General features: G+C 39.4%; 1 protein-coding gene across 2 annotated transcripts in view; it reads left to right on the forward strand.

Moving 5' to 3' along the window:
• The window catches only part of EPHA4 (EPH receptor A4), a 135,161-nt gene extending 109,490 nt beyond the window's left edge, over window positions 1–25,671 (forward strand). Inside the window, exons 9-17 of one of the 2 annotated variants that reach the window (XM_068544353.1) lie at window positions 7,707–7,765; window positions 10,288–10,401; window positions 10,659–10,844; window positions 14,705–14,766; window positions 15,221–15,430; window positions 17,311–17,460; window positions 20,940–21,133; window positions 24,422–24,577; window positions 24,911–25,671. In XM_068544353.1, coding sequence (XP_068400454.1) covers window positions 7,707–7,765; window positions 10,288–10,401; window positions 10,659–10,844; window positions 14,705–14,766; window positions 15,221–15,430; window positions 17,311–17,460; window positions 20,940–21,133; window positions 24,422–24,577; window positions 24,911–25,025 — 1,246 coding nt within the window. In that variant the 3' untranslated portion in view covers window positions 25,026–25,671. Of the gene's footprint in view, window positions 1–7,706; window positions 7,766–10,287; window positions 10,402–10,658; window positions 10,845–14,704; window positions 14,767–15,220; window positions 15,431–17,310; window positions 17,461–20,939; window positions 21,134–24,421; window positions 24,607–24,910 lie in introns of both variants that reach the window. The other variant, XM_068544354.1, reaches the window with a different exon arrangement.
• The last annotated feature ends 248 nt before the right edge of the window (window positions 25,672–25,919 follow it).

The following is a 25,919-nucleotide window of genomic DNA, read 5'->3' on the forward strand; positions in this document are numbered from 1 at the left end:
CTGTCTGTTGCACTGTCTTTTCTTGGCTCATCAGTTGGTGAGCTCATTGATGTCACAGCATAGCCTCTGGCTATTTCCACTGACCTGGGCAAGCCACCATGATTTTCTCTCACTTTGTGGTACATTATAATTAAGGTGATGACCATATATCTTAGTTTGCCTGGATGGTTTCAGTTGTCACCCGTATTTATTAATATCATGTCTCTACTCTCACTCTCCAGAATGTCCTGGTATATAGAGATCAATCATGATCCCTCTCACACAGTACAGCACAACTCCTTATTGTGTGTGGGCACCTACATTTGTCATCGTGTTTGTTCTTTTTGGTGCAAAGTCTGTTTGATTAGAGCAGTGAATTTCATCTTGAAGGAGTTAAACCCACCACAAACACTCATCCCTGTTGCTGTAATACACACACACAAACATACATCTAGACATGCCCACTGTACCCTATATAAGTACAGCTCAGGCTTTGGAAACTTCAACTTGGCCTGAGCAGAATCTGAATTCCCAGAGTTCTTTCCTTCCCTGGCTTTTGATTTTGGAAGTCAATCAATATGGACCTCTCTCTTATTCATTGCCATTTGACTTTGTGCATGTACACATGCCAGGCTCATAAACACATGGGAACTATAGACATTAATCTATATCCATCTGATAGCCAGGAGGAGGGAGTGGGATGAGGAGTGTATAGAAATTACATGGGCTTTTGCTTTCGTTATTATGTATTTCTGCGTTTGAAATTTTTACAGTGTATATAAACAACTTGTGTCATCAGAAAATAAAGTTGTTTAAAAGTCTAAAACTAGGGAAAAATTATTAATAACTGCCCCTGTAAAAAATATTTGACTGAAATCCAGCACCCCAGAATGTTCAGAACCATTTGAGAGAACACTTGTTTACAGAAAGTGGGTCTCGTCTTGAATCTCAACCGAGATATTGGTGAGAAGAATTCTCTAGTTGTAGTCTGGCTTTCCTTTAGAGTGACTTTTTTTGTTTGTTTTTTTTGTATTTTAAGTTATCCTAAATACAACAGTCAGACAGGAGTAATTAGAAATAGGTCACCTCGTTATAAGTTTTTTTTCAGATGTTCTTCTTTGACAAAAGAAAAAAAAAAGAAAAGCAGATGAAAATGTAATACAGGAAGACAAGTTTATTAAAAGCTGTAGCTATAGAAAATAGCATCGCAAGCTTGATGACTTAATTTCCTTTCTGCTTTTATTGATCACTTTATTATATAAGGCAGGATTGATCGGATTTCCAATTATGAGTCCCCACCTTAAGAGAACTGAGCCTGTCAAGTTACCCAGCCATGATCCTGTTCCTTCTCCCCCATTAAAAAAAAAAAATGTTACTTCCCTAGGCTGATAAACACTGCTTGGTGATTGGTCCTCAATGGATCACTTCTTAGAAAATGAAATGTCAACCCCTTGGCCTCCTATTGATTCTTCTTTAGTGTCGGACATAAAGCTGTCACGGAAAGGCTGCCTGGAGCCAGGTAGCTGACAGGCTTTGCAGCGGCCGATGCACACTCAGCTGATTCTTCTCCGCAAGCAGGCTGTGTGCTCTGTCATAATGGACCGCAGATGTTTAAATGGGACAAGAACAGGTGAGAAGAGAAGAGACAGGTAGTGCAGACAAATCTTTTAGTCCATGCTTTTAGTGAGAGTACAAATGAAAGATGGTAAATGGTACCCCTAAAATCATCTCACCACCCTGCAGCCAGCCATCTGGGAAAGCAACAGATGAAACATCCTAGCCTGGAAAATGATGGGGCTGCTTCTTGCCTCTTAGAGCCATGGATAGTTGATGGCAGAATGGATGCGAGGGACGGACCCCTTATAGGGTGACTCCCCACACTGCTGATGACATGGGAGATTGCTTTAAGAGGTAGATGGGCAGAGATCCACACACTGAGAAAAGTTTCAGTCCTTCCGATTACTTCAAAGGAAAATCTGTTTGCTAATTTGTCATTTAAGAGAGAGGAAATGGCCTCAGGCTCACTGCTAGTATCTTGCTGGATTTTTTTTTTTACAGCAATTGTTTATTTTATTATATTTACTTTATATGGAGAAGTATGAGCTTTAGGCAAGTCAGAGTAATCTTTAATTTTTCCAATGAGAAGATCCACTTTTTTCTTTTGACCAACTTGGAAGTGTAAACATTTGGGGATCTCAGTGAAAGAATGAAATTCCTAAATTTATAAATTTTATTTATATATTTAAATAATATACAGAATACATTGACTTAGATTTATTGTATGTTTTTACCAGCCATATTATGTTGAGGAAATTAACTTACATTTTTTATAGGCATCTTTGATCAGTGTCTTCCTGTGTCACTTATCACATACGTTATAATTTAAGGATTCTGTCAGCTTTTCAGAGAATGTAATTGTACCTGCCATCTGGGTGGTTTAAGGTGCAGCATTTCTTGTATTTATGTAATGCTGTCTCTAGAAGTCTTATCCTAAACTGCATATACACATTCTGTTGGCAACATGGCACCATTTCCTTATACTCCTGTAGGTACACATTTGTGATCTCCACAGTGTAACCACTTAATTGCTTTTAAAAGTGATTTTTGACTGTTAACAATGACATCATAAAATGCAATGATAAGGTCATAACCTCAGGACTAATGATCTTAGTGATCAACTGTGTTAAATTCCTCTGACAACCACCTCCCCCTTTTATATTAATGATTTTATCAGTTTACCTCCAAGCATCCTAAATAGTATTAATTCAGGTTGCTTTAGGCCAGTGTGTCTCCCCCAAATAGTATTTTATTGTTCAATATGTATGAGAAACACTTTTAAGAAAGAACTAGAATGCAAGATGAGTTCCTCTTTTCTAAAGGACAGTTTGGTGACCAGAGACAAGAACTGCCTGATAACCAGCCATAGGTGGCGTTTCCACTGTCCTTCTGATGATCTCAGGTGCTGCCGGGTTTCCATTTATGTTAAGGTTATAAAGTACCCCTTTTACCTGAATTAAAGAAGTGAATTAATTGATTTTAAGAAAAAAATGAAATGGCTATGGCAAAATTTGTGAAGGAGGTACACTTACGGCTCAGGATAGGAAACTACTGGCATCTTGTATAGTAGGAACTTGAGGCCTGGAGAGGAGGTTAAACAGTTAACTGCACCAAGGTCACACAGCTAGTTAGTTGCCTGATCAGGACAGGGATCTGTCTCTCCTGACTTCAGTACTGGCCTAGATAGATTATTTTAATGTCTTCTGGACTGAAAACATTGACCTACATCAGAAGTTAGCATTGACAGTTGTAGCAAACCAGAGCTTCAGGAGTCTCCTTCATGATGTTGGTACCATTTGTGGTGTGTGATTTGATGTGCAATCTAACACATGCTATAAAGTCAGACCTTGCAAGTTAGTTTTGTCTTCTTTGGAAGGTTACGATTTTCCACTTTGGAGCTGAAGCTGTTCCCATAATGCTAAAACAGTCACCATTCAGACTCTATCTTCCCCGGTGTCCTAATTGTAATATTATGGTCACATAAGAATGAATACACTTAAATGTTAGCCGAAATTGGCTCTGATGAAGTCATGTAAATTCCTACAATTAGTTGGCAGATGGTACTGCAGGAACATTTCTAAGCAACTTGTGTGCACTCGTGTGGTTCAGTTCCACCCATGTCAAAATGTTGCTCATGAAGAACATTTAGCCATCATTTGGTGCAGGAACAATGACAGCTTAAGGAAGGGGAAAAAGAAGAATAGCTTCGATGAATCTTCAGAGGTGATGCCATTAAACGCTGGAAAGTGTCCTCCTGGAGCTATGCTAGTTATTACATTGCTTTATCTTCTTTAATCCGCACTTTAGCTGAATAAATTACTTACCTTTTGCTAATTAGTTTTGGAACAGTGAGCCCCATCAGTCAAATCCATCGACTTGATCAGGGAAGTCAGTATTTTAATAAAAGTGGGGTGCGCGCTGGGCCCTGTCACGCTTCCCTCCACTATTTTGTTGGTTTTATCGGGTAGTCAAGGCGCCAGGAACAACACATTGGTTGGGAGGGCAGGGCTGGGGTCTCATGCTGTCCCTGGACAATGTCTGTTAATACCCTGACTCCGCCTCCCTTTGACAGAGGCGGGCTTAGTCACAGGCTTTCAAAGTTTCACCTGCAGAGGAATCTCTTTACCTCCTGCAGTTAAAAGGTTCCATGTTTCCTTCTGGAGCATTCACTCACAAACCAGTCCCCTCCTTCCCCCCTTTTTTTAATCAGCTTGCCCACATCTCAATAATTAGAAAATCTTCCACAAAGGTTTCCTTCTGTCATTCAGGTGATCTGCCTTGGATGTCAATTTAGCACTCTTTTAGGCTATGTGGTTTCCTCTGGGCTGGCTGACCCAACGATAAGCTTCCATAGGCTTTCTTTCTCTGGACAATAATGAACACATTGTCGCACCCTGAGCCAAAGGAGAAAGGGTCATCAGGTGACAAAGGTAGAGCAGGACTCAGGCTTTTTAGTTTTAAAGGTATTATTAAGTAGCTAATAGGCTACAATTAGCTTTTGAACAGTAATCCCTGTGTTTCTTTGTCAGCATTCCCTGTACTCTACTGGGGTCTTCTCCTCCAAGTTAACACTCCAAGTAAAGTTTCTTTAAAAGTACACCTTCTACCAGAAAAGCTGTCCTTCAGAGTTGAAGGAGAGAGAAAGAGTTTTCCAGACAAGCAAAAGCTAATGGAGTTCATCACCACTAGACTGGCCTTACAAGAAATGTTAAAAGGACTTATTTAAGCTGAAACAAGAGGGTGTTAATTAGTTGCAGGAAAACATATGAAAGTATAAATCTCACTGGTAAAGGTAAATATGCAGTAAAAATCAGAATAATTTAAAGTTGTAAGGTTAATTACTTACAAAGCTTGTATGGAGATTAAAAGACATGAATAGTAAAAACAGCTATAACTATAATACTTTGCTAAGAGATACACAAGATAAAAACATGTAAATTGCGACATCAAAAACATAAAACATTGGGTGGGGAGGGAATAAAAATATAGAGTTTTATAAAAAAACAAAATACACCTTCTCCTCTAATTTCCTTCCTCCTTCTATGTTCAGAAGTCTGAGGGAGGGGATGGGCAGGTCAGCCTTATAATGATCCCTGCCATTTTACATTTCCTCTGGCTTTGCACAGATTTCATGAATATGTTGATGGAAAATGGCACTCCTGGGGTGCTTGAGGCTGCTCCTTTCTTTTGGTATCTACAAGGGTTTTTGATGAACTCTCTGACAATTTAAAGTTGGGACAAAAGCTTCCCTGCTCGATGCATTTTTTTCTTCTTTAAAGGAAAGAAATTCAAATCAGTATTGGAGACCTAAAGTGGTTTAAAAGATATACTTGTAATTTTAGATAATGCTTTTAGGAGCTCTGATAAGATACAATCTCCGGGGCTGGCAGGACCCTATCACACCCTTGGGACCTAGGCACGCATTTCCCTGACATAAAATGCTATTTTCATAGTCCCTGACCTAACGCTCTTATATTTCCTTTAAAAGGAGAAGGGAGGGGGAGTTTTGGAGGGGACTACATCTTTCATACAAATGTTTGGTTTCAGGATGTTTAAACCTGTTTAGCTTCTTTGATGAAGCAATGGATTTTGAGAGCAAGTGGAATCCAATTTAAGTAGATGTACTGATATAAAATGTGCTATGACTTATAATTAACTCTCACCAGCTATCATCACATAACTTCATCCCCGCTGGGAGAGGCATGTGAGGTAGTGAGCTGGACGGGGCAGACACACTCCTGTATTTGCTAGGAGGGTCGTGGGTAAATGACTTGCCCTCCTGCCTCCATGTTCTCATCTGTACAATGGGACTAAACGCGTGTCTGTCTGCCTGATTGCTTTCATAGGGTTGTTGAGAAGATGCCATGAAATGTTATACGTGAAGGCTCTTTTAAAAGTTAAATACAAAGTGAAAATGCAAGCTATTATTTGGGCCTGAATGACTCGCACTTCGAAGTGAACTCTAGTAACTGAGGTCTCTTTACTGAGCTGGTTCCTGCTTTGCAAACAGTTAGGGGAAGAGATAATATATGTGATGAGAGCACTTTGAAAAGTTAAATGCAGTGTAAAAATGCCAAGTATGATTATTTACAAGGGAATTATACACACAGAGGAACATCTGTAGGCTCTGAGGGTCTGATTGCAGAGCTGGTTCCTGCATTGCTGACAATTAGGAGAGGAATGTGGGTGAGGAGCTGGGACACGTGACTGTGACTGAGCTGCTCTCTGGTGGCATTGCGTGGCCCTCTCTCTTTTCCATGACCATCCTGCCCTTCTTGACTTGTTCAGAGTGCAGGGGTTCAGGTTATCAGATTCAGACAGGACCACACTGCTGCGACCCCCTGTGGCCGCCAGGGACTCTTGTCACCACAGAGCCTGTTTCCTCACATGTAAGAGTCCTGACTGACCTCATCTTTAAAGCTCTAAGAAAATTACAAGATGATTATAAACTGCAATATAAACTTGACATTTTTGACAGAAACAAAATGTACATATTTTATTCACTAATATGGTCTCATCTTCCAACTTTACAGAGTTCTAATATGGTCTGAGTTGATTTTCCAATTTAACATACATAACACATAGACACATATATATGTGTCTATGTATAATGTATCAAGATTACTGATTCAAGAATTATATATATTCAAGATTTCTTTTTCCCAAGACTCTTTATAACCAAGCCTGATCTCACTCCTATGGGACACTGAGAGCAGAACGCCAACTGTAGGACCATACGCTGTTTTTTGGAGAAAAGAATTAGGCGACAAATGGAAACATTTTTTGTTTTGTTTTGTTTTGTTTTTATTTGGCTGCATGGGGTCTTAATTGCGGGATCTTCGTTGTGGCATGTGGGATCTTCTGTTGCTGTGCGCGGGCTTCTCTCTAGTTATGGCGCATGGGCTCCTGAGCGCACGGGGTCAGTAGTTGCGGCACGTGGGCTCTAGAGCGCACAGGCTTAGTTGCCCCGCGGCATGTGGGATCTTAGTTCCCTGACCAGGGATCGAACCCAAGTCCCCTGCATTGGAAGGAGGATTCGTAACCACTGGGCCGCCAGGGAAGTCCCGGATCCTTATTTTTACTGCTGCAAGTTTTCTACAAACTCTTAAGGAATGTAATCCAGTACGAAACAAATGTTTACCTTTTAAATTGTCGTTAATCATTTAGGAATTTGTATGAAGCAGCTGAAGCCAATAACCGCAAAACTATTGTTTTAAGAATATCATATGGTAGGATAATGAGTTTTTTTGTGGTAGTAGTTAACTGTGGTGAAAGCAACAGGGCTTAGTATTACTTATCACATACTGACTATGATTGCCTTTGATGTATGCAGAATTCACCTAGGGAAACTTTCCTTAATTCAGACTATGTATGTGGGGAAATTAGCCAGTAAACTTCTAATCTATTTTCAATACAATAAATTTCTCCTGGGGATTTAAAATTATAATTACGTTATAAAATATTTGCTGTATCACCTCAGTTTAATACTGTGGTTACGAGCAGACTCTGGACTCTGCAGTGACAAGTTACTTACCCTGTTATTTCACCTCCCATAACCTCAGTTTTCTCATCTGTGAAATGTGCATTACATATCTGCCTGACTTATATTATGGTAGTAAAGAACTTGTGGTTTACAGCTTTTGAAAATATTGTTTTTTATCTTTTAATAGACGGAGTAAATACAGTAAAGCAAAACAAGAAGCAGATGAAGAGAAACATTTGAACCAAGGTACAGAAAACTGGATTAAAAATAATTTTATTTTTAGAGCATGTCTCGTGTTTTCAGTTTAGAAATGTCTAAATAATATTCACATGGCTATTAATATTAAATTCCTTTCATGAAATTATCCAAATAATGTACTTCAGGGTTTCAAACTGAAATAGGTGATGGGTATTTTTTTTTAAGTGAAATTAAAGATGGAGGTTGGGTAATTTCCTTAGATGCTTCTTCTTTTTCCTTATTTTATCCTCCAACCTGAAAAAGTATTGGTGTAGCTGGCTCATTTTTGTAGCTGGGTGGCAAGGTTTAGAAGGTAACAATTTTTCTCTTATTATAAGGTAAACATTTTGGAGACAATAGAATAAGAAATTGAACACACAACAGAATATGTGCTGTGGAACTCAGGACTATCAATACTTCTTTAGTGGATTTTAGTTATTTTGATATTCCAAGTGGAGTCAAAGACTAAATTCAGAGAATCGGTTCTGAATGACTTGAGCAAGATAGAAGACTCTGGAATGGACAGTGGTTGGTGTCTCTCCAGGAGTACTATCCATGAGAACTTTCTGAGGTGATGGCAGTGGTCTTTATCTGCACCATCCAATGCATTAACCAAGGGCCACAAGCACTGTTGAACACCTGAAAAGTAGTTAGTGTGAATGAGGAAGTGAATTTTAAATTTTATTTAATTTTAACTGATTTATATCGAAATAACACCGAGTGGTTAATAGCTACCTTATTAGCACAGGGAGGTAGAAGGGCTGGAAGAATAATCCTGAGAAAGGTTTTCTTGGCTAGAGCATGTGAAGTGATGAAGGGTCATGGAGTGTCTGATAATTTTCCATTTGTTCATCTTGTTTCCTTTCTAAAACCACACTTTCTCATTTGCATGTGGTATATATTTTTAAAAACAAAAATGATGCATTTTTTTGAAATGAGGACAAAACTGACAGTCTTGCAAAATCAGAGGGTTTGGGCCAACCACTAGTATCCTACACCTCTCAGCGCCCCAAAGCCCCAGGAGCTCGAGCAGGGAGAGGCAGGGTATGAATGCCAGTGGAAAGTTCCCAGTAATTTCTAATGCATCTTGTCCCGGACATCTCTGGCTGCCCCAGAGCTCACATTCCGAATTCAGTTTACAGGTGACTATGGGGTGTGGCCGAATTACCCTTCCTAGCATTTAAACCGTTCATTTGGCCAATGCTTCCAGGTGAAATTCAGTGTCTTTTCTTACAGCACTTTCTTTCCAAAACAGAATAAAAGTGGAACTCTAATGCAGAGTTTGTATTTTCAAATCAAATAGCAGATACTATCCTTTCGTCCACTTAACCTAAGTTTAATCTTAGTTTGTTAATTGTTGTCAATTGTTGGTCCAGATATGAGGCAAAAGATGATATCTTGTAACACAGGTCATTTGAGAAAGTTTCTATTATCTTCCCTAAGGGAAGAAAGCTGGAGATGGTGGGTAGGATGTGAGCAACTGATTGGGACAACAATATTTATTTATTTATTTATTTATTTAATTGTGTTTAGGTTTTTTTTTTTTGAATTTCTGAATTTTATTTTATTTATTTTTTTATACAGCAAGTTCTTATTAGTTATCCATTTTATACATATTAGTATATACATGTCAATCCCAATCTCCCAATTCATCCCCCCACCCCCCACCCCGCGTTCCCCCCTTGGTGTCCATACGTTTGTTCTCTACATCTGTGTCTCAATTTCTGCCCTGCAAACCGGTTCATCTGTACCATTTTTCTAGGTTCCACATATATGCATTAATATGCGATATTTGTTTTCCTCTTTCTGACTTACTTCACTCTGTATGGCAGTCTCTAGATTCATCCACGTCTCTACAAATGACCCAATTTCGTTCCTTTTTATGGCTGAGTAATATTCCATTGTATATATGTACCACATCTTCTTTATCCATTTGTCTGTCGATGGACATTTAGGTTGCTTCCAGGACCTGGCTATTGTAAATAGTGCTGCAATGAACATTGGGGTACATGTGTCTTTTTGAATTATGGTTTTCTCTGGGTATATGCCCAGTAGTGGGATTGCTGGGTCATATGGTAATTCTATTTTTAGTTTTTTAAGGAACCTCCATACTGTTCTCCATAGTGGCTGTATCAATTTACATTCCCACCAACAGTGCAAGGGGGTTCCCTTTTCTCCACACCCTCTCCAGCATTTGGGACAGCAATATTTAGATAACACATTCCAAATTTCCTTATAGAGACTCTCTTTTCTTCCACGGGATAGGTTGTTTTTAAAATTTCATCCCTGAAGTGTGAAGACATTCCAGGAACTCAGTAGAGCTACAGCCTCTTAAGTAGCAAACAATTCTTGTTTACCCACTAACGAAACCCAGAGCAAGAATTTAAACATTTTCCTATGTCTACGCTAAGTATTTTTCTCATGCTAAGAAAATTTTTTCTGTGCTGAATAATTTTAGACCCAGAGAACTTCAGTTTATTAGTGGTTCCTGAGAAGTGTTCTGCCAACCTTTTGCATGTTTATTTACTCAGGTGTTAGAACTTACGTGGATCCCTTTACGTACGAAGATCCCAACCAAGCAGTTCGAGAATTTGCCAAAGAAATCGACGCATCCTGCATTAAGATTGAAAAAGTCATAGGAGTTGGTGAGTGTCTGTGTCTATAAGCCTATTTTCTTTGTGAATATTAAATATATGTATGTGGATTATATAAATGCATTAGAATGTATTGTATGTGCCTGTATATGTAAATATCTGTGTACCTGAAATTTCCTTGATCTACATAAAACACCAGCACAGTGCCTAGTGTATAATAAGCACTCAACAAATGTTAGCTATTGGCTGTTATTCTTTCTCCTTGAACGTGTTTCTGGTTCAGAGTCAATTCTTTTTCTCTCCCAAAGGTGAATTTGGTGAAGTATGCAGTGGGCGTCTCAAAGTGCCTGGCAAAAGAGAAATCTACGTGGCTATCAAGACATTGAAAGCTGGTTATACAGACAAACAGAGGAGGGACTTCCTGAGTGAGGCCAGCATCATGGGACAGTTTGACCACCCAAATATCATTCACTTGGAAGGCGTTGTCACCAAATGTATGTGCGTCGCTCCCTTTACAAAGCCAAGTTAGAAGTTACTGGCAAATTAAACACACATTTTCTTTCCAGGGAAATGACAGATGGAGCAGACCCACTGATCGCTAATAGGAGGAAATCAGTGCAGGACAAGTCATTAATCTTGTAGTCATTTCTAAATGGGTGTATGGTGTAGGCTGATACCCTATTTCCAAGGCAGCTTGTGTGAGATTTTAGCGAAATTAATATTGCAGATTTTTGGTATGCCTTGCCATCTTTCGAATCTTTGCTAGACCAAACTGATTGTCACAGGATAGGTGCAAGCAGATGGTAAGCAAAATAAATTTTAAGTACTTTTCATATAAAACACAACAAAACCTCACCACACCTTATGTTCGAAGCTTCGGTTCCAGATGCAGGGAGTGTATCTTGGTAATCTATTATATTGGGGGATTTGCTTGTCTGCTCTGCCTGATTTATGGCAGCTGCAGTTGCAGTTCAGCACCTGTTTCCAGTAACACCTGGTTGAACCTACCTTTTTTAGTCCATTAGCATTCGCTCAGCCCGTGAACCATGCTTCAGTTAAAATACGACACAGTTCAACAGATGCATTTTGGGAAGCAGACCCTGAATACATCTGTAAGACTGGCTAAGACCAACTTATAAAGCACCACGTGGACAGGGCAGCTGAAACGGTTACTATTGAAGGTGGCTCAGTTCCAGGAGCCTTAGTATCTATTACAGTTACTACAAGTCAAGGATCTTGTAAGCCTGGGGCTATATCTCCAGGACGGCCAAAGTGCCATTTAATTTGATTCCAGGTGCCTGGGAAAAGCGTCCTCCATCAACCGGTGCAGAGTGGCTGCCGCAGCGGGTGAAGTGGAGGTGTAAACGTTGGATGTTAGGTCTGGGGCAAATGGGGGCAGGCAGTAAGACACAAGGGTACACAATCTTTAGGCAGGGAAAATTTGGAAATTACTAAAAAGTGAGAGCAGATATACGCTAATTTAGAGGTCCTCAAACTTAAACATACATCAGAATTCTGGAAAACTCATTAAAACACTTTCCTGGACCTCATCTTCAGAGGTTTGATCTAGTGAGTGGGAGCCCATGAGTTCACATTTCTGAAGAGCTCAAGGTCAATCAAGCTATAGTACCCGGAACCACACTTTGAGCACCTTTGGCCTAGTGACCAAAGATTTGCACATCATCTACTGCTAGTAAATTATGAGGCCTTGACTAGTTGCTCAAGCTCTCAGTTTCCTCATCTGTAAAATAGAGATAAAAATAAAATGGAATATTTAGCGTATTTGACATAATGCTTATTTAGCAAATTAAAAAAAAAAAACAACTAAGTGTTAACCGGCATTATTATGTCTTAAAAAGTACATCTTTCCCCATCTTTGGAATCCTTCAAAAAAGGAACCTTGGTGCTAAGGGTATATAACTTTTCACCTAAGGTGAAGGCTGTAATTAGCATAGAATAGCTCTATTTGCTTTTTAAGATGAGTTTTACAGACAGGATATTTTTTCCGTGGCCTGTGTCCCGTGGAGCTGCCCAGAGCCCTTCACTACTTTAATTAAAAGATAACATTCCCTTTAAATACTTCTGCAGGTCCATTTTCTCAAAAGGAGGCTCTGTTCAGCTTGGGGTGTTTTTCCTGGGGCAGACAGTGATTTTTGTAGCACCTCTGCAGAAAGGCGAAGAAACAGGGGATCTTTGTGTTGAAGTCCCACCGCACCTCTAAAACCCATGGCTATTACAGCTGTAACTGTTACAAACGACTGGATGCATTTGCATAATGCACTTGTCACTGAATTAAAATGGTTTAAAATTTCCACCAGAGGAGCCATCCCCTTCCCCCCACCTTTCCCCTCCCCATTGCCTCCCTGCCTGTTCCGGGAAAGGGTCTGTCTCTACCCTGGAGCCCAACCTGGACCCATTTCATAAGCCCCTCTGTGCTTATGGAGACATTCATCTTTATTTCTCTTGTAGAGCTCATAAAGATTCTGACAAATGGATACTCTTCATAAACAAAAAAATGGAGAATAATTATGAAGATAGTGCCTGACAGTCAGACTAGGGAGGTGTGAGGGTGAAAGAGTGGGAGGGTGTGAATTCATGGCTGGACTTCCTTGAGTAACTTGGTAAATGGACAGGGAGACTATAAATTCTCGCCACTACCCCGCCTCCCCCTTCTGGATCTTCTCCTTGCTTCCCCACATTTCCAGAGGGATCTGGTGAAATGGAAGTAGGTGTTAATGCACCATCAGGGGAGTCACCCCTTCTCATGAGTTGACAAAGTATCGTTTGATTGAGGCAGGTTCATTAAAACTCATTTAGATGCATTTGTTCTATGTGGTCACAGATGCAGAGGTTAAATGAGTCTGAGGACTAAAGGCTTCCTAATAATATTGATGGAGGATGGAAAGGTGTACGGGGACCACTCCCTCCAGCCAAGGAGAAAGAGATTAGAAGTGGTTTTACTCATCCTTTGGTCTACACCGAGATTCCTGCTTTTTCTGCCTGCTTTCATTCATCACTTGAAAATTAAATGTTCGTGGTGGTGTTTTCTAATCCAACATTTTTGCCTCGGAAAGATTTCTTAGGCACGGTACCAAATGTCCAATCGAAGAACAAATTGATAAATGGGACTTCACTGAAATTAAAAACATCTGCTCTTCTAAAATTTTGCTTCTGAAATGAAGACGTTTCCCCTTTCCCCACACCAGTATAGAGTCTAATCTGATAGGGGCTCTGGGTGGGAAATGTACTCGTTTAGAATAATTCTGGGGGCTTTCCGGCAGCGGCACAGCCCAGCCCATTTTCCCTGACTGGATGTCTACGTCCAAACAGTCCACAAGGACAGGCAATGAATATTTTTGATTTTTCAAACTAACATTTTATTTTCCTCACAGGAACTCTTTTCTGTTCTCTTGGCTTTACCCCTTGCCTTAGTAAAGTATCGAAGATTTACACCCCACTCCCACAAATACCCTTTAGAAAGAAGGAATTTCAGACCTTGAGTCCACTGCCAGGGATTAAGAAACTAAAGAATGATCCTTATTTCCTAAGGTCCTCAGAAAGAAAACCAAAGTGAAATGAAAGTGTTTCCCACTTCTCTCAAACCTTGAAATCATTCTGATTTCTTTGCTTAGAAAAGGGAGAAGGGCACACAAAGGCTCTAGTCCTGAATTTAAATTGCTGCCTAGGATGAAATCACTTATTGACCCTTTTCTGTGATTTTGTTGTTGCTGCTGCCGAGGTTGGCAGCTTAAGGAAGCAAATAGACTGAGTTTATTTATAGATAGGAAAAGGGAAAAGAAAGGATATAGCCCCTGACCTGAGTGAGGCAGGGGGAAAAGCTAAGATGGTACATGCTTGAGCTTTAAGATGAGTCTGGGTAATGAAGTATCCAACATAGCTCCCAGAAGCTTGGGTTCCTCTTAATAGGTAACAAAAAAAAAAGTTTCTCTGTTCATGGATTCCTTTAGCATTGCACAAGTGGCTCTTCTGGGGACAAAATTAATTATCTTAAAGATTTTTTTCTCCTCTAAACGGGCCATTTATCATCTTCTCCATTTGCTTGAGAGAGCAAATACCCATCCGCGTGCTCCCTGGATACCAGAGGCCACTTTATTAAAGACCTTGTCCACAAGCCACCCAAAGGGTTAACCTTCCAGATGGAATTTAAACCTACTCATCCTTTTAATATTTCATTCCTAGCTCCCCACAGCTGAGGCATAAGCTTGGCTTGTTTTAATTAAATTAGATCGCACAAGACAGGTGTCCTGGCAGGAAAATTGCGCACAGCCCATTTTTATCTCATTAACTGCGGTGCTCATCAAGGGTTTTGTGTTTTTCTTTCTGGAAACTCTAGGTAAACCAGTAATGATCATAACAGAGTACATGGAGAATGGCTCCTTGGATGCATTCCTCAGGGTATGTGACTACTTTATATTAAACCCAAGAATGTTGGTATTTAGAAAACTCTAACAGACTTTGAGTATTTGTTCTGTTTGGTTGTATTCATGGACTTTTTTCTAAAGAGGCAAAGGAAGAAGACGAGAAATAGAGAGTGATGTGATTTTTAAAGGCTCTTCAATAATCCACGTACAAGGAGGGTAGTATTTGATTTATTCTTGTATCGTGGGGCTGTTTGAGCCATAGATTCATTACAGTTGGATAATTTCCATCTATTACAGGAAGCAAACCCAGCTCCTAGGATATACTCTACTCATGAATTAGTGACTTTGGTCAAAAAGGCCCGGAAATCATATAGAGTTTCACTGCACACCGGATACAGATATCGAAAAAGATCCAAGTAATAGATGCTTGGTGAAAATTAATTTGGCCTAATGCTAATGAGATTGTACCTTATTTCTTTCCTCTGCAGAAGAATGATGGCAGATTTACGGTCATTCAGCTGGTGGGCATGCTTCGTGGCATTGGGTCCGGGATGAAGTATTTATCTGATATGAGCTACGTGCATCGAGATCTGGCTGCACGGAACATTCTGGTCAATAGCAACTTGGTCTGCAAAGTGTCTGATTTTGGCATGTCCCGAGTGCTAGAGGATGATCCAGAAGCAGCTTATACCACCAGGGTAAGAAAGATTTGTGACCTCTGGGCTTTGACTCTGAGGAAACTGTTCCTCTCACTTTGACGTTTAAACCCTTTGTGATTTTTACAAGTTTCCTCCTCCTTCAGAGACTCTTCATAGCCATGCATCCATTTTTAAACCATGTTTCCAAAGAGGGATTTTGAAACAGCCTCTAGATGTGTGACCACTTTACAAAGCCACAAGTTAGAGCGTCACTTATTATTGTATTTTTTCACACTCAATCTACCTTCCTTCCTTCCTTTCTTCTTGTTTGTTTTAGATTTTCTACTTGGTTCCTTTTTATTATTTAAAAAAAATCTTATTTTAAACAGGACAGAACAATATTTCTAGTCGGCTGCCTACCGAATCTGAGAATGTATATACAGGATTTATAAAACATTTACACTACGCAAGGTTTCCCAGTATCTAATGGCCTGCATTTTACTACTGGTAGATAAGCCAGGATTAAGGCAGAGTTAAGAGTTATCAGTATACAGTTAATGGCTATGCTATCTTAGCCGGACAATCTGAATATAAGATACTAATGGAATAAACACAGAATCATAAAAGTTATTGGCCATTAGGGCTGACACTGTTAAAATCAACATGAAGCAGGCCAGCCATTTTCTTCTTTTAATGCTCACCATTTTGCATGTGCAATGGTAAGCATTGGGGTTTTCTGGTATAGTTTGTTGGGGGTGTGTGTGTGTGTATGTGTGTGTGTGTTTTCTGGTAGTGTTCAGTTTCTTTGGCTGTAGTTTTGATTCTTACACATACCCTCTTCTGAATTCAAAGTCCATTCATTCAGGAAAGAATACATCTTCGTCCATGCTAAAGAGTTTTTATTTTTCCCCAGTAGTTGGAGAAAGGAAAGTAAAAGGAAGCTTCTAGAATGATACATTTATATAGCCAAAATATTTAAGGAAAGCAGAAGGCGGCAGCACAAGTGTCTTGCTGTATGGAACAAGCATAAATGTGATACAGTGTATTTTCAGAGTAAACTGCAGTGAATCAATGCAATTTGCAGTACAATTTACTGCCCTGTTTAGTAGCTCTAATAAAGCAAATTTTTAAATGATGTCCTCTTGAACAGTTTAAGGGTCTGAATTGAAGTTGAATTAATTTCCCCAGATGGAACCCTAAGAAATTTGAAACTCCATTAAAAATACCTTGCACATAAGCATAATCAAACAAGAGACATTTGAGACCTTTAAACTTTTCTTGGGTAATATTCAATTGCTTTACCATTTTTGCAGGGTTTTTTTAGAAAAGTAAATAATAATCAAAATCTGGCCCTCCTGCCATTAAAATTAATAATGGCTCTAGCATCTGGTATTATTTGACTTCCTCTAAGAGCCTGTTTAGCGTATTATCTTCTAGCTACGTTGGTCATGTTTCTCATGCTCTATAAGAGTTGGATGACAGTGGGATGGATAGAAATGTTCATATTTAACTTTCTTAGGTCATGATTTCCAAAGCAGTATTAAGTATTGCCTTGTGCTGCTGGGTGAGAGAATCTGACAAGAAGTCAAAATTACTGTCAGCTGCACATCCGTTGATATATACCACGGATAACGTGTATTTTGTAAAACCTAAAATGTCCTTTCTTCTACAGTATTGCCTTAAGTAGAGCTCAGATAATAGGTAGGCTTTTTAAAAAATAATTAAACATATTAGTTGCTTACTTCCCTGTGACTAAAGAAAACATATGAGAACTGTCTCAACCTGGAAGATTTTAGTTAGAATAAACAAATATCCTGTTATTGTTTGGAAAGCTATCCCAGGAATGCTGTTGCCCTGCTTAGCAAACAGTAACAACATTCAGAAACTAAAATGGCACATCAGTGTACTTGGGGGATAACCTAGAGCTTGGATGTTCACAGGGTGGCAAGATTCCTATCCGGTGGACTGCGCCAGAAGCAATTGCCTATCGTAAATTCACATCAGCAAGTGATGTATGGAGCTACGGGATCGTCATGTGGGAAGTGATGTCGTATGGAGAGAGACCCTATTGGGACATGTCCAATCAAGATGTGAGTCTTTATGTTCTGAAATATATGTCTTTGCATTAGTGTATGATGGAGTAAGTGTTGAGCTTGAAATGATACATTAAACTTAAAATTCTTAATACAGATGTGTCTAGTAATCTAGCTAAAACTTACAGTCCTGGATTTCGAGGACCAAAATTACAAAGCCTTAATGGTATAATATGGGACATAGATAGATAGATAGGTGCATAGCTTGATCGATTAGTGATATGGAACAGTACTTTTACTTTGTTAACTTTCAAACCCATACTGAAATAAAGTTAAACCTTGAATTTTAAGAAAATGCAAGGATATACAAATTTCACATGAGATGAAATTGACATGAAAGGTTTATTGGAAGAAAATTAGTGAATATTTTAAAGCTGGCAAAGTTGTAATTAGAGCTTGCCCCTTGAGGACTCTAAAATAAAGCTTCACTAAATGACCCTTTGTAAATTATACACATCCCTTTAAATGTACCATCTGGACTACTTTGTAGGGGAGTATCCACAATGCCTCCAATTTTAGAAAAGCATTCAATAGTGACACTAATAAGATTCCAGAGTAATAGAATTTAATTACAGACATCTCCAGTGAGAAAGGAAAAAAACAAACCTAGACCAGGGGGATCTTCCTAGAACACTTATTAGCTAATTCTGAGAAGGTGTTAGTTAGTTCTAGAAGGGTTGGAAATCAGAACAAAATAAAATGGCCATTTCTTGAACTTTCCTAATTTTTTTATATGAGAGGTAAAATATTATCATAGAGTGTGTTTACGAATGTGTGGTATTCAATTTATCAATTTTATATTTAATTTATCAATTTTAAAATTGTATTTTAAAAAAAGTTTTTTTAAAAAATTTTCTCTGATGTGGATGGTTACCTGACCATCTGCCTTGTCCTGAAACAAAACCTTGACAATTAAGTGAAAAACCAGGTGCACTCAAGAAATAGGATGTTACCTTATCAGTAGAAGAATGTTTAGAGCAGTACAGAAGCTAATGCATTCTGTGTCCAGTGGGGCAAAAAGAATTCTCTAACCAGAATAAGAGGAACGGTAGTGCTGACACTGTAGTATCTATAAATTATAAAGGAAGGTTCATAGCAAATAGCAAGAAAGGCAGCAGCTAGCATAACTGATAGATAATTACAGGCTGGAGACAGACTATGGGAGTGAACAGTGTGTAATCTATTGTTTGATGTGATTATGCAGATACCATCAAGTACCTTTCTTGTATAGTAACATTTGGTTTTGAGTTAGAGACATTCAGAGGAACAAAGACCAACAACCTAGAAGAAGGAGTAGTGCCTGTATTTACTTATTTAATTATTGGATATTTAAGCTTTTCTTTATTTCAGTTGAGAGTGGCGGCCAAATGCTCGTAAGAGCAGAATATCTAAAGATGTTGTCAGTTTTCCCACCCTAAATATTTTCAGACCTATAGCTTTGACAGCTTCTATATTATATTAAAATAATTTTGTTGGTTTTAACTTTCAGTTGTCTGCCTTTATCCATGAGAAAGCATCTGAAGCCAATTCTCTCCCACAAATAATATTGATCAATCATTCACGTGTATTCGTCTCTGCATTGGAGTCTGTAGAACAGGAATCTATAGGAAATGTAACTGGAGAATTACTTTCATGGGTAGAATTCATTTGGCATATGGTGAATGGAGTAAAAGTAACTGTTAAGAATATGTCAAATTTATCAAGTTTTTTGTTTGTTTTAAACCTCTGCCTTCCCCCCCAAAACATTCAGCAGTAAACTGAGAAAATATGCTTTGTTAACCCACAAGCCATCTTCCAAGCTGGCAGTGGATAGGGAGCTAATGAAAGAATACTAAGCAGTCTGAGGGTTTGTAACAAATTGTGTTAACCTGGCATCAGCCCAATGTCGCTTGCATTCTCATCAATTCAATGTAAAATATTTTCTTCAAGTCTAGAGTCAACACCATGCAGCTGGAAAGATAAAAGAAAGTCAGAGGATCAAACTGACCTAATGTCATTGCCAGAAATAAATAGAATCACATTCAGTTAGATAGCATATAGAAGTCTACTTTAGAAGGAGAAGTAAATTAATACTAATACAGTAGGAGGTTGGCAAAAAATACATGGAAGAAAAGGGTTCAGAGGGCTTAATAAATCACAAGATGATTGTTAAACTGAAACAGTATCCTGGTTAAAAGAACCACAGTTATACTGGTACATATAAACTGGACCTAACTGAATTGATTATTTTCTCTTGAAGGCCAATCATTGAGCAGTAATAGACCCGCCGCAGGGAGACTCTGTCATGGTCACTGAGATGGCTGCAGCCAGTAGTGGTTTCACTAGGAGCTATCATTTTAGTAGGGGGAAAAAAAAGACTGATTTAAAACAATTAAAACTTTTAAAAATCCCCAAAGAAAATCACCTCCAGAATCTCATAGGATACCTGTAAACCCAGGTTATGAGTAGCCAAGAAATTAAGATATAATTCCCCTTCTTAAATTTGGTATGAGTCATATCATACTGTGTTATTGGAATTCACACCCTGAAGAAGGGGGGTTTAGAGAAAAGCCAATAAGAAAATGCTGTAATACCTGTGAAGATAGATTAGAAAAATTAGAATTAGAAGAAAGCCCGTGGAATGATTTATGTCTTATTAGGCAGGAGGACCACTCTGGGCAGGAGGCAGTTATCACCTACCATTATAACTTCTTTCCTGAGATGTGTAAGGGTCCTCTTTAAAATATAAATTCCCCAAGGAAGGTTTTTATTAATTATTTTTAAAATTTTAAATCTAGTTATGAGCACCTTTAACAGGGTCAGTTGACAGCCAACTGAGACCAAGAAAGAGATACAGAATTGGTAAATTGGTGTATTTTGGTCTTCCAAAAGTAAAAATGGCTGCGCATCTGGAGGGGTTGAGGAGTGTGCTGTTTCTGAGAGAGGTAGTGCCTTCTGGATTGGAAGGTCTGGAAGTTGGGCTCTGGTATTGACCCACCAGCTGTCTGAGCAAGAGTACAGAGGGTTAAAGTGAGGCAGAGGGACTTCTGTTTCGTAGGCAACTATTAATGCTTCCTAAGGAATGCCTTTAACACTAAGCTAGAGTCTCTTTTGCTAAGAGTGTTTAGCTGATAGAAGAATGAGAGGGCTGTCGCCCTGTGGTCTCTGGGGGCCAGGCCAACACCATGTGGTTGATCTGATTAGGTTCTAACCGCTTTGGAACATTGATGCTTCTTCACTTTCGAGTTTCAGATGGGCATTGTCTGCCATTTGAGAACCCCTCATAGCAGCAGCTGGCTTCCCTGCCCTGTTGCCAGCAATACTCAGGTCCAGCTCTGGCTTCCGTGAAAGAACTGGAGCCGTTCCCATGCTCAAGCTTGCTGGCAGCTTAATGGACAGGAGACTTGCCGAGCAGAAGGATGAACCTCTAACAACAGCTTGCCTGGCAGCTTAACATACCGTTCTGGGTTTTTTGTTTTGTTTTGTTTTTTTGATAGGTGATTAAGGCCATCGAGGAAGGCTATCGGCTGCCCCCTCCAATGGACTGTCCCATTGCACTCCACCAGCTGATGCTAGACTGTTGGCAGAAGGAGAGAAGCGACAGGCCTAAATTTGGGCAGATTGTCAACATGTTGGACAAACTCATCCGCAATCCCAACAGCTTGAAGAGGACGGGGACCGAGAGCTCCAGGTCAGCCGTGCTTACTTAATACTGATGTATGAAAGAATACATCAGAGATGGCAGGCAAGTGGTGACTCACTTTAATTCCCGCCTTCTCGTCAGAGGCCACTTCACAGCCGTCTGCAACCTGGGTGGCTTCTTCCTCCTTGAGTATTTATGGTAGTTCTTTTCACCATTCTGAAGACCCTAGTACTTGTCAGGCTTCAAACAGAAGTCAGAAAAACAAATTTAAAACAACAACAACAACAAAGGAATAGCTCAAGTGCTTATTTTGTGAGGCTGGACCTGAAAACTTAGGAAGATGGATGAAATCTACTTTTGGAAGATGGTCAGGGTACTAGATGCTATATTTTGAAAGGGGAAGGAACATGGAGTTAGCAAAAAATAAGTATTCGAAGACATCTTTAAGTCGACTTAATAAAGTGTGAATTGTAGCAAGAGATTCCTGGGTTTCGGTTCTTAAAGTTGCTCTTTTCTGAGTCTTTCAAGAGGAGAAGGAAACAGGACCAAGATAAAAACTGATCAAGTTACAAAGCATGCAGATGAATATTTGAGAAGAGTTTTAAAAACTAAAATGATTGAATCACCTGTAAAATAGGTAGTCACTTCATTGAAAAGAGCAAAAGGAAGCATTTCGGTCCAGAAAGAAGATAGAGATACTGCAGGTCTTATAATTAATTCAGTAGGAACTTTTCTACCTGGAAATTGGGCTTTACTGGTATAAGATCCAGGATACCTAGATTCCAGTCCCATTGACCATTGTTAGGAGTTAAATGGTTTAAGAAGACAGGCATAATAAGATGAGGTGATTCACGCCCGCAGGAGGAGAGGCATCTACTCATCTCCAGATCTGTGCTTCTCAAAGTCTTCTCTTTCATCAAGACCCTGAGTTAAAAGTAGGAAGACATTTTCCCCATAGTATCCAAGCCCTTCCAGTCTTGGCCAGCCCTAGGATGCTCTCCTCCGGTCTTTCTCTTGAAAACTTAGCCTACAGATTGGAAGAGAAGGAATACGCTTCCCATTACAATATGTGAGGAAGAGAATTGGGAGTGAACAGCAGAGATACCCTGTGTTCTCTTAGGCTTTCAGATCCTTTACCACTAGCCACCATACAAAGAGTTAATGACCATGCTCTCCTGAAATAACACTGGGCTGAATTCACATCTTCCTTCTGCCACTGGTAGCTATGTGACCTAAAATAAAATCCCCCATCATTTCTGGTCTATTTTTGGTTCTTCTCTTCTCCAAGAGGGTGAAAATAGATGGCACTAAGGCCTCTTTTCCAGATGTAGCTAGTTTCTTTTATTCCAAGGTAAAACTCTTCCAGCTTTTTATCTCCAGCTCCGGATGCCATGTTATTTTGTCTGAAGGTTCTTTGGTACTTGGGGCTTCTCCTGCTGGTATAAACTCTTTAGTTGCTAACATTGTATAATGTGTGCTTTGCACCAAAATACAGAACAAATTGGGTTGTTGGACACACTTTTCTCACTTCTAGATTTTTCTCATTGATGGTACTCAAGAGCTTTGGTGCTTCTTACTGCTTGCTGATAATGGAAGGTTGTATAACATGGTATGTGATTCAGCACAAAATTAGGCAAATGTCACAGTGTTCCACAAAGAGCACAAAGACTTCCAGAACAAGCTTGAGAATGACCCTTAGAGTTCATTCATACTGAGTAAGGCTATTTTCATTCTAAGGTCATTTTGACCTTGTCAGGTACCTAGAGCCTCCATGTTGCCCTTTTAATGCTTTGGCTTAAAGTTAGAAGTAAATGCAAACTTTTGATTTTTGTTCATTAATATTCCTGGTAAACATTCAACACTAACGTCTAAAATTCTATGTGGTAGTGTTTGTTATTGGCTCAAAATTGGGAAAAGAATGAAATCTTGATGATTCTTACCATAAAAATCTGCAGAATTTTACTCAGAAAATTGGATTAATTGAAATAATGGACAAAAAAGAAAGGTCACAAAGACAAGCTATTATTTGGACACAAAACTGATTGATAAAGCAAGTCTTTGTTAACATATCGATATAAAAAAAGAAGTAATGCAAATCAAGATAATTTAGGTAACAATTAAAATGAAAAATGGATTGGATTAATTCTACTATGTAGAAAGTTAAGCCATTAGAGGGACTGAATTTTGTTTTTACAAGAAAAGGATTTTTTTGGTTGAAAAGTCAGTAGTGATGATATAATTCTGATTTAAATGTTTGTATTCAAGCAACGTAGTCTCAGGGTGAAGATCAGGTCAAAATGTTAAGATCAACCACATTCTATAATTTCTAGGACAGGGAGTTCAAGAAAATAGAACTTAACAAGTAGCAAGGTTGCTATACAGGTAATTATAATAAATGTGGTATAAAATACCCTGTTAATGTCTACCTTATGATTATTAAGTAGTTGGAGATGAAGATGACTGTAATTCTCTTAATAAATACTTTCCATAAATAGATTATTTATTGTGTCTCAATATCGTGAGGGATGACAGAATACTTGCCTTGAACTCTAGTCCCTCTTGACAGTGATCTAATGTAAAACACCTGGCCTGAGAAATGCATCAACTAATAAATAAGTTAATAAGAAGTGCTTGGAATTTGTTGAAATGATTCTTTTAGGAGCCCCAGCAAGGGAAAACGAGAAGCACATTCCACAATCCAAACAGTGATCAAAGTGGCCATTCTTCCTGCCAGCCTTGGCACACGTGCTGGTCAGGCTGCGTTGATTAAAGAGAGGATTAACTCCCTGCTGTCCCAAGTTTGTTTGAATGCACTGAGCCTGCCTGCAAACCTGGCTGGAAGCATGCCGGACTTGAACTCTCGCTGTTTTCTCTGCTTCCATCAAGTCTGGCAGGTTGCAAGCTCACAGTTTTCCTTACTCATCCTTCACTAGGGTTTCCATAGTTGCTGAACTAAAGTCTGTGATATTCAGTGCTGGCAGGGACTGGACCCTTCCTTCAAAGACTGAGCTGGTTTCAGCCACAAGGGCTCCCCCAATCTTTACCCCAGGCTAGGATGTTAAAAGACCTGCTCTGATCCTTATTGCATTAAGAGGTCCGCATAAAACCAATGTGGGAAATGAAGTTAAGAACAAATAGGGTGATTGAGACATGCTTTTGCAGCTTTATGAAATTAGGGGCGAAAAATCACATGGTGACATTTGACGTTGGTGATTCCATCTAAAGCCCATTCTTGGTGCTTCGGTTCCCCTCGCCGGTCTCAGACCATTTGACTTCTGAGTCAGGCTGTCTCTCTAATAATTCTTGTCTGTCTACACTTTCTCGTTCCATTTCCAGACCTAACACTGCCTTGTTGGATCCAAGCTCCCCTGAATTCTCCGCCGTGGTATCGGTGGGCGATTGGCTCCAGGCCATTAAAATGGACCGGTATAAGGATAACTTCACTGCTGCTGGTTATACCACACTAGAGGCTGTAGTGCACATGAACCAGGAGTAAGTACTCAGCGATGTAACACAAAAGGGTAAATCTAGATTTCATAGTATTTTGCTTCTTTTGCTTTGAGCTGCATAATCATCCTACTCATTTTTTTAAAAGAAAAGAAAACTGGAATGCCTTTCATTTTGATTGATTGTCATTTTGCACAGCCTCTATAAAGCTCCTACATTGTTGCATTCAATTGCTTAATTAAACATTTTAATACACCTGCCTTGTTGTGCTGTATTAATTGTGGCTGATTCAAATGCATGTCTGCATGAAGCCCAGAAAAGAGATTCTCAGCCCTCATCACGTTTTCCTCTCCCACTTTTTTCTCCCCCTGCTTACAGTGACCTGGCCAGAACTGGCATCACAGCTGTCACACACCAGAATAAGATCTTGAGCAGTGTCCAGGCAATGAGAACCCAAATGCAGCAGATACACGGCAGAATGGTTCCAGTCTGAGCCAGTATTGAATAAACTCAAAACTCTTGAAATTAGTTTACCTCATCCATGCACTTTAATTGAAGAACTGCACTTTTTTTACTTCGTCTTCGCCCTCTGAAATTAAAGAAAAAAAAAATATATCTGCAGCGTTGCTTGGTGTACAGATTGCTGAAACTGTGGGGCTTACAGAAATGATGACCGTCGTTTGAATTAGACCTAGAACAAATTGTTTCTCAGAAGTCCATCCATCCATCACCAATTTGTAAAATACATGTACCTATATAAATAGAACACCGCCTCCGGTTTCAATGCCGTATTTGCTGCCAGACACTGAGCTTCTCCGAGACATCCTTGATCTTCTCTCCATTTGGAATTACAACCGTAGCGTTTTGTTTGTGGCATAAATTACAGTCCATCCTTCTTTCACTGGAATGAAGACCATGCCCACTTTTGAAGGACTCAGTTATAACTTTTAAGGCTTGGTTCGTACCAGGGATAAAAACCTAGGCGAACGTCACGTGACTCATCAGTGCTGCCGCTTGGTGCTCGGGCCACCTGGTGGATTATGCGGACACGCGGGGCTGGAGAGAAAAGGAAAGTGGATTTTAAAATAATAATAATAATAATAATAATAATAATAATAAAACCCAAGCACCATACCCCCTACCTGGACAAATGCGGTCCGTTTCTTTGCGCCCGAGGCTGTGCCATATAAGTCTTATCTGGGGACTCTACAAACTTTTCGTAACTACCTTATGGATAGTGGATTGTGACAGTCTTGTGTAGGGAAGTTTCATACTTTCCTCCTTTAAAGAAGCAAACCCAAATCTACAAGGTAAGGCAAAAGAACCAGCAATGAGTCTTTCTCCAATGAAAGCTTTTTTTTTGGAAACTTTATCTTATTTGAAACAC

This window comes from Eschrichtius robustus, chromosome 5, assembly GCF_028021215.1.
Source record: "Eschrichtius robustus isolate mEscRob2 chromosome 5, mEscRob2.pri, whole genome shotgun sequence".
NCBI classification, from domain to species: domain Eukaryota; kingdom Metazoa; phylum Chordata; class Mammalia; order Artiodactyla; family Eschrichtiidae; genus Eschrichtius; species Eschrichtius robustus.